At 30.8% G+C, this 13,290-nt stretch overlaps 2 protein-coding genes across 5 annotated transcripts in view; one reads left to right on the forward strand and one right to left on the reverse strand.

Moving 5' to 3' along the window:
- Positions 1-297: 297 nt before the first annotated feature.
- On the reverse strand, positions 298-2,040 carry Rrp46 (exosome complex component Rrp46). The gene is made up of 4 exons (XM_072533601.1): positions 1,897-2,040; positions 1,728-1,841; positions 1,553-1,674; positions 298-637 (listed from the first exon to the last, which is right to left on the reverse strand). Exons 1-4 carry the CDS (start codon positions 1,979-1,981, stop codon positions 329-331), a joined length of 630 nt encoding a protein of 209 aa, XP_072389702.1. The 5' UTR covers positions 1,982-2,040; the 3' UTR covers positions 298-328.
- A 429-nt stretch (positions 2,041-2,469) lies between these two features.
- The window catches only part of LOC140443276 (patj homolog), a 62,555-nt gene continuing 51,734 nt past the window's right edge, over positions 2,470-13,290 (forward strand). For 2 of the 4 annotated variants that reach the window (XM_072534426.1, XM_072534430.1), the window contains exons 1-5: positions 2,470-2,973; positions 5,564-5,734; positions 8,728-9,052; positions 9,709-10,049; positions 10,208-10,412. In XM_072534426.1, coding sequence (XP_072390527.1) covers positions 2,725-2,973; positions 5,564-5,734; positions 8,728-9,052; positions 9,709-10,049; positions 10,208-10,412 — 1,291 coding nt within the window. In that variant the 5' untranslated portion in view covers positions 2,470-2,724. The remainder of the gene's footprint in view (positions 2,974-5,563; positions 5,735-8,727; positions 9,053-9,708; positions 10,050-10,207; positions 10,413-13,290) is intronic. The other 2 variants (XM_072534428.1, XM_072534427.1) reach the window with 2 other exon arrangements.

Raw genomic sequence — 13,290 nt, forward strand, 5'->3', positions numbered from 1 at the left:
TAGTTATTTATTAGAACTCTGTGGGTCTACCTAATTTTCTCCTATCCTCTGGTTACACAGTTGTGTTTTTGTTTTTTATTTCCAGTGCTATGTTCACGAAGAACATGGACTACATGTTCTTTAATTGTGGTAATAATGTTTTTTCCTTATATACTTTCTGTATTATTTGTATATATTGTGTAGCTAAAGGTTGTATCTGCACAAACAGCTCCCAAACATTTTGAGGAGTATTTTATTATATCTTATTCTTTCAAAGATAAGATAGGGGTGATTGAAAGGGAGGGAAAAAAAGATTCATTAAAAAATACCATTGTATAATTAAAATCAACTAATTTAAATTTACAGCGCTTTTAAAAAAATTAAAAACATTCTCACTTCCTTCTTTACTTAATCTAAGAGCTTCGTCGAACTGATCTTCGGAAAATGATCCCTTGGTATGTGAAGCTAATATTCTACCTTCACAGGAATCAAAAGCAAATAAAAATCGCGATTTGATTTCTTTATCTGAAATGGGCGGCGATAATGTTAGCTCGTCATTTGCATTCAAGTAGCATGTTATGGCAGCAAACATGAATTTCATGTCTACACCGGCATTTAAACATGCTAGACACGCAGCATTAATGGCACAAGATACTAACTGCAACAGATAAAATATGAAAAAATAATGAAAATTATACCAAGTAATTTGTTACAAAGAGGTTAGGATAATCTACAATTTGTTTTAACAAGGTAAAAAATGTTTGTCTGTGATAGTTAAGGAACATCTTTTTCTTTTATCGACCATTTTTTATTTTACATGACTTAACTCCAAACAATATTGATTGTCTTACGAAATATTGTACACATCTGACCCAGTCAAGACATCAATTATTATGAAATTGAGTATGAATAATTGATAGGATATATAAATGTTAGATATAAGTTAACAAAACCCATTAAACATAGGTAAATAATTCTTATTTATATGGCAAAGGTTGAAAATTTGTTATTAAAAGGTTTTTGACCAATGTATTCATAATGTAAAGGTATATTTTGCATTAACTCTTCCGACAGTTCTGGGGGATTTCAAACAATTGGTTAAATAATACTATATTAAGATTACACTGCATATCTGCAGTTATAATGCAGAAAATTATGAAAAATTAAATAAATACAACTTTTTTTGTTTGCATGCAAGGCTTAAAGTCATTTAGTCATTTATTTATATTCGAAGAAGAAAAACCTAAATGGTAGGATTACAATGAATTTTAAATTTCCAAAAAAAAAACTGACTACATAACATTATATTCTGGGCATTACTAGATTAATGACAGTGATTAGTATTATTGATTTGTGTGTGTCTTGATTTAATAGATCATGCTATTTTTGAGATTCTGGATAAAATATCAATGTAATTACAATGATTAAAAATGTGCAACAAAAATTTAAAACAAGCCTTAAAATGATTTTTCTTAAGTTTTGATTCGGTATAAAGTTTCTTTATTCTTCATAATGTGGTTCTATAACAACATTCAAAAAACAAACATTTTCTGCTTAAAGTATGAGCTCTTACCTGTCCACTGTTTTGAATTTCTTGTATTGCTATTAAAATAGAAGTACGGGGGTATAATGAAGCACATAAAGCTGTCTCACATACATTTCTTATGAGTGATTCATAGAGTCTATCTTCAACTCCTAAAAAAAATATTATAAAAAACAAAAACTAGGAATTATATATTTTAAAATACCCGCTAATCCACTTTTTGGTTTATAATGACACTCCACTGAGGCTTTGTCATTTAAAAGTTTCTGTAATTTTACTTCTACTGGTCCATAAACACCAGCAATTACTGTTGTGTTACCTAAAAATTTACCGTATATTATTTAAGCTTAACTTTATTAATATCAACAGTAAACCTTCGCTAAGAAGTGCTGATCCATCGGGACGTGTAAGGAGTCCTAATTTACAACTATATGTTAATGTTTCTTTTGTTGTTGCCATGTCTTTAAAACTCAAAAAATAGGTTATGTTATGATTTTTGTTTTTTGAATAATGACGTTCTGAATAATTTATAATATTCTTCTGCTTTTTTTGCGTTACTTGTTCACCGAAAATTAGGATGCTAATGGCTAATGAGAATCATAAATTAAACTTGCAAGCATTTGGAACTCTTCTGTAATTGTAATTAAATGATAAATCTTGGAGTTTCACGCACAAAAGTAGTAATTTTTGTTAATTAATCTCTGGTTTAAGCCACAAAACAAAGAAATGTTTAGGTTACCAAATTAAAGGGTCTCCAACAATAAGATTTTTTTGAAGAAATATCCAAATTATTTTTCTCTCGATAATTGATACTTACATAATTCTAGCGACGGAAAATATCAAATAAATATCATTAAAGATTTGTAATTCCGTTTTTTTAAATGATGTCCTGTGACTTGTGGCCTTGTAGTAATAATTCCCAATGTCATTAATCTGTCATTGTCAAAATTGAATAAATGTTTTATTTATTCAATTCAGTTTGATTTGTTATTAAGAAGTACTAAATGTTTATACAAAAATGTTCATAATTTTTGAATATGTGCACTTATTTTTACTTAAACAATATGCAAATATGAATTAGGCGTTTAATATAACCTAGAGGTGTGATAGAATCAAGTTTGATTTATTGATTCAACAGAAATGTTAAAGGCAAAGTTGTTTACTTAATATTTTTTTAAAAGAAATGTTTAATATTAAAAAACATGGTACTCAGCACAGAGTGGTCCCAAGTAGAAGTAATTGATCTTGTAAATGACGGTTCTGGTCTTGGATTTGGTATAGTAGGAGGCCGGAGTACAGGAGTTGTTATAAAGTCGATTCTTCCGGGTGGTATAGCCGATAAAGATAGTCGGCTTCAAAGCGGAGATCATATTCTTCAAATAGGAGATATTAATTTAAGAGGTCTTACTGCAGATCAAGTTGCCACTGTTTTAAGACAAACTGGACATCAGGTATTTACCCAATTTTATAAATGTTTTGCTAATACTGCTGAGACATTACTATTGTATTACAATTGTTAGTTGTTTTGGTACTAGTTTAATAAACCGGAACCGTGTCTACAGAGATGAAATTTATATCAATGAATTCTCCTTCACTTACTAATGATTGTGCAATGATTTTTATTCGGTGCAAAGCGTTCTTTTTTATGTAATTTCAATTTAAAATATGCCCGATTTTTAAAAGCCACCGCCATTTGTATTTAATGTCTAAATTACCAGAACAATTATTATTTTCATTGACTATTATGATACTATTGTTATCAAAAAAAAAAAAATATTAAGTATTAAGATTAAATAAATATCCAGGTTTATAACACATCCAACTAATAAAATTTTTTTTGGAAAAGTACTTATACAATGTTTGGGCTCTTTTATTTATTACTAGTTTTAAAATACCATTGAAAGTGTCAAGAAAATATAAAATATGCAGTTTAGTGTATAATAGATTCAAAGAGTGGGTTAATGAACATTATAGGTGTATGTAGCTATAGGAAAATAAAGGTGAGAAGTTACAGGTTATTTGAGATCAATTGAAAATCTTGGTCTATGATAAATGAGTTAAATGTATGAAAACCTAGCTTATAATTTCAATATTATACTAGCAATCAGGAAAATATAATATACCATTTAACAAACCAAATGTTTGAATAAGAACCAGAATTAGATTGGAAAATTTGCAAACAGTAATAGACAGTAGTTGAATCACTTATTTGAGAAACCCCATAAGTCCCAAAACTAAAACTTTCGGAAAAACTGAAAAAACTGTGTGAGGAAAACACGAAGATTTCTACATGTTAAATACTGACCTAATTCCATTTACATACTGCTTGCTGACGTTATCTATCCAATATTTTTTGAAAAAAAGATTGAGAATAAGCTCTATTTAAGCTCAAAGTTGGTTGACTTATGGGATTTCTCAAATAAATTGTTCAGCGTTACCTGAAACTAAACTTTATAAGGAATTAAAATGAAAAAAATACACATAGCACTGTAGTTTATATTAAAAAGTACAAAAATATTATTACAATTAAAAAAAGAAAACGAAATGTGTGATCATTCATCTTCTTCTTCACGTATATTATTGGTCGTTGTGGGTCAGTTGAACAATTCATTATAATAATCCTGGATATTTTCTACATCCGGTATATAACTTTGTAGTTTTTTTATATCAACAATCTTATAATTGATTGGAATCTTTCCACTGGGATATGCCAATGCTTCAGGCAATATTAGTGCATTTTTTTTTATTACTGTTAAGCCTGAACGTGTGATTGGTTAATCCGTTAATAAAAGGGTGTGCTACAACCAAGTTTGTCTTCTCGTAGGAGTGGTGAAAATGCATGAATTGGATTATTTTTAGTTGAACCTTCTGATTCCTTGGAATATTTTTGCCACTGGATTCCGCAGATAACATGATTTTTTTGTAGTACTCTTTCCACCAACTTTTGTAATCAATTCCGTCTTCAGCATTGACCAATACCACACGGTTATTTTTACATGAAGTTTTTATCAGTTGTCCATATTATTCGATGGTGTATATACGGTCTACTTTTCTAATTTTTCTTTTAATCACCGCAAAATCCCTATCACAGGGTAGGAAGGAATGACCCCTAATAGGAAAATAATGGTCAATACTCTTAAATTTTTCGAGCGAAATTAAAGCGGAAAAAAACCTTAACACAATGTGGTTTTTATTTTGCGCCCCACACCCGTCAGAGAAAACATGAAGATATTTCACTAACGGTATGTTTTTTCTGGCGAAGATAGAAAACTTCTTGCACCAGAATTTGTGCATCATCCGTATCGACGACATGCGCGGTGCATAGGAGAAACGCCTTAAGTCATGGACTTATGGTGTTTCTCTAATACATCGCCAAATCACACCGCTGTAAATAGGTTACGAATACACTGACTGAAGGCGTTTCTTTACAAAAATGTGTATTTACAGTTTAAAAGTTCATTTTAGTGAAAAAACGATTTTGCTAAAATTATGACTTATGGGGTTTCTCAAATAAGTGATTCAGTTGTGGTTTGTAGTATGGCCTGTGTTTAATTGAGAGCTTTCAGAAAAAAAAAAGTAATACAAATGCAGCTAGTCTGAAACTATAACCATATGTATCTGTGTACCTGTGTATGTTGTTCATAAATGGAAACTTAATTCATGATGGTTTAGGATGATAATGGTTTCAAAGGAAAGATGTAAAGATGTAAAATGTGTTTGTCTTAAATATCCTGGAAATGATTTTTCGTTTTTAGTTTTACACATGAAAGAGTAAAAGGAACGAGAGAAAGAGAATATTTTTGTTGATTTTTTTTTTGAAAAATTATTGTTTAGTTTTTACTGTGTTTTATATAATTTGCTTCTACTTGACACACTAGGTTGCTTATGGATCATTATTTGGATTGCATCAAATTTTCATATAGGTACGAAAACATTTTTGTATTAATTTTTACACATCCCAAACTGATATATCACGAACTGCTACTGGCTATTCTACTCAGATTTCAAAAGTATCAATCTATGTAACATATGTACTTTTAGGTAAGAATGGTAGTGGCTCGATCTGTAGAACCGACTTCAGATTTTTTATTATACAACTGCTCAGCACCAATTGTTCCTACTAAGATATTAACCGATCCAGAAGAATTAGATAGGCAGTTACTTCAAAATGGTTATACATCATCTTTCTTTCAATATGCAGAAGCATTGCAGGTAAGTTTTTAGTAATACAATGTGTATGCAGGGGACTAGTAGATGTACTATACCAACTGGATTTTTTTATAGTATTGAATATTTATTAGCGTATATCATAAACAAAATATATCCTACTAATTGATTATAAGAAATTAAATATGTGTTACACGATTAAATTAAATCAGATGTTGTCACAAATATATCAAGAGCACCAGAAATCTGGCTTTCTTTCCTACTAATTGATTATAAGAAATTAAATATGTGTTACACGATTAAATTAAATCAGATGTTGTCACAAATATATCAAGAGCACCAGAAATCTGGCTTTCTTTGATTATAGCTAAACTGTGGAGTACATAAAATATTTCAAACAAATTTGATGTACTTATATCAAACACATCTACAATTTAAAATTAATTTTGATTATACAGGGTCAGTCAGAACAACTGAATGAACCAAAGTTGTGTTTTTTTTTTTAATGGAACAACCTGTATATTCAGTTAAAAGAAACCAACACACAACCTGTATATTAAAGCACTTTTGACTGTATTTTTAAAAATATGAAGAGTTTATATAAGTTTAATTTTTGAAATATTTACTCTTTTCTTCAGAAAAATGGTAATATTTAAAGGGCTGTGTAGTGTATTTAACATAATAATAAAAATGTAAATGATATGTCAGAAATTTGTTAGTGTAGTGTTATTTTTAAATAATTTAATATATTATTATTTTATTTTGTAGAAAACATCACAACCCTTTTTTTGATATGAGGTTTTACATGCTTAGCATCTTTCGTTTTGTAGATATTTAGAGAAGAACTATAGATTTTATGTTTATGCGTATTTTTTGTTAATAAACTTTGTGTAGGTACCTACTGAAATATAAACTAAAATTATAAAAATATAATCTCATTTTATAAACATAAATCAAAATATCAAATATTAAAAAAACATATACAGTATACTCCCTCTATAACGAACACAGTTATTACGAGGTTTCGTTTATAACGAGATACATTAGATGCACAGTGAAATTTCTATTGAACTATAACCCTCTATAGCCAGGCAAATTTAGTTATAACGAGAGAAAATAAGATCCAAAAACGTGTTTTTTTACGTTTTTGGCCCGGCCGTGGCTATAAATAAATAAACATTTTAAACGGCTCCTCAATAAACTTAACTGCCGCCCACAATAAACTTCTTTACAATGAATAAATACAACTGTTTCACATCTTTAGAAAATATGATAGATAGAATGATACTGTACAATTTAAAGCAGTCAAAAATGACAGACTTCTTCCAATTGCAGAAGCAATAGTTTATGTTATCCTTGAAAATACACTTTATACATTATGTAGTTGAAAAAAAAAATGTAAGTACAGATTTTTTGTTTTAACATATATCATTGACAATAAAAGTAAACAACTCCTTTTTGTTGTAAAGTATTTCATTGACAATAAAAGTAAATAATTAGTAATTAGAAATTTTGAGCAAATGCCTAAATGAATTTATGATTGCTTTGCTTTACTTAATTTATCCTAGTTTAATTGTATTTCCGAGAAAATCAGTTAAATAACTTTTTAATGTCAGTACCAACATTCTGAGAATGTATAAAGTATGGCTTGAAACAAAAAAAAACATTAAATGTATCTTTCAAAATATTTATTAGAATAAATAGTATCTACATGTGTCACCAAAGCTGATAATATTGTTGTAGTTCCAGCATATTTGTAACAAATTTTTATATTCTAAATATGAATTTTTCAACTGAACCGTTAACTAATTTTATAAACTGTTTACTAGCTTTAAACATGTATAAACAGAAGAGATCCTACACAAAAGCCTTCCTAAACCTTTTAAATCGCTTCGTTCCTTCAGGCAATCTGCATTATTTAAAACCATTAATACCAAAAAACGGTTTTAGGGATGGGAATGAACAGACGAGTTATGGTACATCTAGTAGAGAATCCACATACAAATATGCACCAATTGAGCAATAATACAGAGTTAAAGGCAACAACAAAGAACAAAATAAAACAAATTATTTATGTTATTATATAAACAAACAGACATATATAAACAAACTTATTTAAAATTCAGGTGCATCAAGAATTAAATGAAAATGATTTTCAAAGAAAAATGAATTTTGTATGTGGGCAGAAGAAATATTAAGTCAAAATGTGCTCTTTTTGGAAAATAGTGTATGTCTGACGAATAGACATTTTATCGCAATAAGTTCATTAACATATATAATTATATTACTCTGATGAAAAGCTTCACTTATTTTGAGTTACGTCCCAGATCAGGTGGTCATTGAATATTTGGGGAGGCATTGTTGGATCATATGTTACTGGAACTTATTTTCCAAACAGTTACTGGCAATGAGTATCATAGGTTTTTAATTATGGATTGTCAGGGCACATTCATTTGAGAATTTACGAAACATGTGGTTTTAACATAAGGATCATCACCATATCATACAATAAATGTTAGGCGTGTCCTAATTAATAACTACAGCGTCAGTTAGATCGGATACAGTGGTACAGACTATTTTTTTTGGTACATCAAGAATATAATATGTGATGATGAGCCCTTAATACAGGATAATATGAAAATTAGTATACAAAATGTCTTTAAGGGTGTTGAACCTGAAATGCTATAGGGCATTCGGTACTCCTTTATCAACCATATACAACTGTCTGTTAAACATATTAGACAACTTTTTCAATATTAAAACCTTATACAAACTCTTCATATTAAAAAAATTCAAAAATGCTTCAATATACAGGGTGTTCCACTTAAAAACATAACTCTGGTTCATTTCATTGTTCTTACTGACTCTGTATAATCGAAAATAATTTTAAATTATAGATGTCTTTGTTAGACATCAGTTTTGTTTGAAATATTTTTTTATAATACTCCATAGTTTAGCTGTAATCAAAGAAAGGGGTTTGGCGCACCCTGTATAGTAGTAGTAACACGAGAGTAGTTAATTTTTCTTTGTATTTGTAGCAGGTTGTGAAAAGTGAATCAATTCAAGACCAACTAGAATTATCTCTAAAGACTTTAACTGCAAACGGTTTGACTGAAAAAATTCCCAGTGAAAAAGCTACTCCAACTTCCTTTAACGGATTGTCACCGGTAGACGTGTGTCCGACAAAACAGGGAATACTCGCGGTTGTTACTCCAACTACTCCCATTATTCCAATTACTCCGGTTACTCCATTGACGCCAGTTACACCAGTTACTCCTATTGAGGTTGATAATCATAGTTCAGATACTGAATCAGAAACGGAGCAAATAGTTGTTAAATTGGTAAAGGATGACTATGGATTAGGTAATTATTTATTTAAAAAAATTTCAATTTAAAAAAAGTCTACAGGATAATTAATTATTTATTAATCCCCATGCACATATAAGGGTGACATTATATAGCAACCTTTGAAGTATATTATTTCGTTCCTACTAGAGCTTTCTCTAGTGCCAAGGTGCTGCAAATATTCCTGTTATTAATAAATCAATAAATCTTTTTTGCTTATTGTTTTTCGCAACCTGTTAAGCCAGATTAACTTTAATGTTCCCCATCAAGCTCTACGGTACTACAATGTTTTCAATATTCCTTTCCACAGAACAACCTATGGTATTTACAACCCATTGGATAGATACATGGGGCTATTAAATGATCGCGATCGTGATATTTTCAATATAACTTCAACTCAGTTAAAAAGATCTCTTGCTTTGTGATATGTGTATTGGGATTGTTGAATTTTGTTCTTGTTATACTTTGTTTGTTTTTTTTAGTATGTAAGATTTTTAGTCTCATTTTTTAAAACTTTTTAATATTGATTTTATATTATAAGTAATTTCAAGTTTTGAATCCTAACTGTGATATTGTATTTTGTAATTTAAACTGTTAATGTGGTTATCCTGTGTATTAAATAAATAATTCAATAGTGTCGTGTCGTACATAAATTTGGTTTTTATACGTTATAGGTATAACAATAGCTGGATATGTTTGTGAAAAAGAAGCGCTGAACGGAATATTTGTGAAAAGCCTCCACGAACAATCCGAAGCCTTTAAGTGCGGCAAAATCAAGGTAAACGATCGAATTATCGAAGTCGACGGAACGTCATTAGAGAACTGTACAAATCATGAAGCTGTTAAGAAACTCAAAGAAACGGGTGATGAGGTGAATATCACTTTTGAAAGGTACCTTAGTGGTCCGAAGTACGAGCAATTACAAGAGGCCATTGCCGATAGGGAGAGGAATAAAGAAATTAGTCCTGCCTCGCCATCGGTAACGTTAAGTTGGATTCCTATAGATAATACAGAAGTAAGTTGTTGTAATTTTGTAGATATATTTAAAAGTTGCTCAGATTATCATAGTAAATGTTTTAAAATCGCCTTACATTTTGGAACTGCAATGCACCACATCCCTTAGTTGCTTTCTTGCAAATTGTTTACTGTTGGAACCTAAATGCTACATTTTAGGTTAAGGACGATCCCGATATATCATCTCTTAATAGTATAAATAGCGTCACCTCTGATCAAAATCCAGAAACGAGGGAGATATTTATAGAAGAAAATTTCGAAGCGAATCTAGAAGAAGATCTTGAAACAGTTATTAAATATAAATGGCAAGGTCTTATTGGCGACGAAGCTGATATAGTGGTTGCTAACTTAACAAAATTAAAAGGTAAGTTTTTATTATGAATTTTAGAAATAAAGTAAATTAGGTGCCACAATCTTAATCTGGAGATAAAAGTAAGGCTCCTACGATGTTATATCTTCTCAATATTGTATTACGGAGTTGAATCCTGGACACTAACTGAAGCAATGGAGAAAAAACTTGAAGCCTTCGAGATGTGGCTATACAGGCGAATTCTAAGGATATCATGGACAGACAAGATAACCAACGAGACCGTATTACGAAGAGTGGGCAAAGAAAGAGAGGTGATGTATACCATTAAAAGGAGAAAGTTGGAATATCTCGGACATATAATGAGAAACAGCACTAAATACAGATTACTGAAGGTAATCCTACAGGGTAAAGTATTCGGAAAGCGAGGAATTGGGAGAAGGAGAATATCATGGTTGAAGAACCTGAGGAAATGGTTCTCCACAACAACAACGAATCTATTTAAAGCATCAGTCAATAAAATAATTATAGCCAGAATGATTGCCAATATTCGGAACGAATAGGCACTGAAAGAAGAAGAAGGTGCATCAAAACTATTTTTTTTTTCTCCAACTACCTATCTCTTCCATCGGAATGCCAGATGATGCCAAAAATTTTTCGTCCAAAAATGACTGCTCCATGGCGGACAGTTAATCTCTGGAACGGCAAATCTGAAATATAAAATTCGAGTAGGGTTTTAAAAAAGAAGTGCCATTACGACGTGGTAGTTTACCAGAAAAATTAAAAATTCTAAAAAAAAACAAAATGGCGGACATTTAACAAAATTGTTAAAAATTGACCTTCCTTTCGACTTTTTTCAGTCAAAAAAATTTTATTCTTATTTTTTTTTATCAAATTGTGGTAAACTATCATAGAGAAAACCAAAACAAACAAAATGCATCAAGGTTTATTAAAATCGACCAACAAGATCTTGAGATTAAAGATTTTGAGAAAAACTACGTTTTTGAAACTGGTGAACAGTTAATTTCCAGATCTATCCGGTCGATTTTAATAAACCTTAGTGCATTTTGTTTGTTTTCGTTTTCTCTATGACAGTTAACCACAACTTGACTAACAAAAAAATAATAAAATTCTTGACTGAAAAAAAAGGACAATTTTTGACCAATTTTTCAAATGTCCGCCATTTTTTTTTTAGAATTTTTAAAATATAGGCGCCATTTTTAAAATACAGGAACTATGAGAAAAAAAAAAGAAAAAAAATTTATAATCTTCAAAAGTTGTATAATAATATATAACAAAAGTTTGATTGACGTAATAGATAAAATACAAAAAAAATTGTTAAAATGTGTCATTTAAAATTTTTTTAAGTATTCTAGACGGTAATAGTACCTTAAAGCAATAAGAAAATATATAAAAAAATAGAACAAATAGATTTAATCTTGTCCTAAACCAATATATGTCCAAAGTAAAAAGAAACATTCACACTTACCTGATATGGTTTTAATTAATCATTGTTCTTCTTCTTAACATGCCATACACCAAAGTGCGTAGGCGACTATCTCATTACTAGAATTCTGTTCTTGACGGCGTGACCCAGCTCGCCTGTATTGTGTATTCCTGTCCATTCTTTAATATTCCTTAACCAGGATAATTGTTTGCGGCCGGCTCCTCTCCTACCTTCGATCTTCCCTTGTAGGATTAACTGTGGTATTTCATATTTTGCTCCTGTCAATATGTGCCGAAGGTAACCAATCTTGCGTTTTTTAATTAATTCAAAGAGTTCTCTTTCCACGCCGGCTCTCTTAAGGACGTCATCGTTTCGAACTCTATCCACCCAAGGTATGCGCATCATTCTTCTCAATGGCCACATTTCAAATGCTTCAAGTTTGTTGATAGATGTTTTTTTCAAAGTCCACGTTTCCATGCCATAAAGCAAGATGGACCATATGTAGCACTTGACCATTCTGTAGCGTATTTCGAAATTTAGGTTTTGATTACATAGGAGCGGTCTGAATTTCACAAAAGCTTGTCTTGCCATTTGTATTCGGGTTTTTATCTCTTGTTGTGGATCCGATTGGTCATTGATTGTGGTGCCAAGGTATTTTAAAAGTTTTCACGTGTTTTATGCGATCGTCACCTATGCATATTATCGGATTTTCTGGAGGGTTTCTGCTAATGACCATATATTTCGTTTTCAAAATGTTGATTTTGAGGCCATATTTTTTACCTATGCTATTCACCCTATCAAGTAATAACTGCTGATCTTCCAAATTATCAGTTATAATCACTGTGTCGTCCGCATAGCGTAGGTTGCTAATTGGTATGCCGTTCACCTTAATGCCTAATTCCGTGTCTTCTAATGCAAATATATTTTCAACATATAAATTAAAAAGCATCGGAGAGAGTATGCAGCCTTGGAGGACACCTTTCCGGATTTCAAATTCATCCGTATATTGGTCTTGATCAATCCTCACCTTTGCCATTTGGTTCCAGTATAGATTCTGAATAATTCTGATCTCCTTCTGGTCAATGTTGGCCCTATGTAGTAGTTCCATCATGATATCATGTTTAACATTGTCAAATGCTTTCTCGTAGTCGATGGAGGTGAGGTAGACATCTTTTCGTTGATCTAAACAGTTTTGTATTAAGGTGTTCAAACATAAAATTGCCTCTCTTGTTCCTAGTCCTCCCGAATTGTGTTGACCCGCTAAGTTCTTCTAGTATCTTGTACATTCTTGAGTGTAATATCCTAAGGACGAGTTTCAGCAAGTGACTCATTAAACTGATTAAGCGGTGTTCATTGCATTTTGTGGCATTAGCTGTTTTTGGGATCATCACAAAGGATGACTGCAGCCATTCTCGCGGAATGTAACCAGTATCATAAATTCTATTGAATAGCTTTACCAAGATTTCGATATTCTCCTCGTCTAGTTGT

Source organism: Diabrotica undecimpunctata, chromosome 6, assembly GCF_040954645.1.
Source record: "Diabrotica undecimpunctata isolate CICGRU chromosome 6, icDiaUnde3, whole genome shotgun sequence".
In the NCBI taxonomy this organism is placed as follows: Eukaryota; Metazoa; Arthropoda; class Insecta; order Coleoptera; family Chrysomelidae; genus Diabrotica; species Diabrotica undecimpunctata.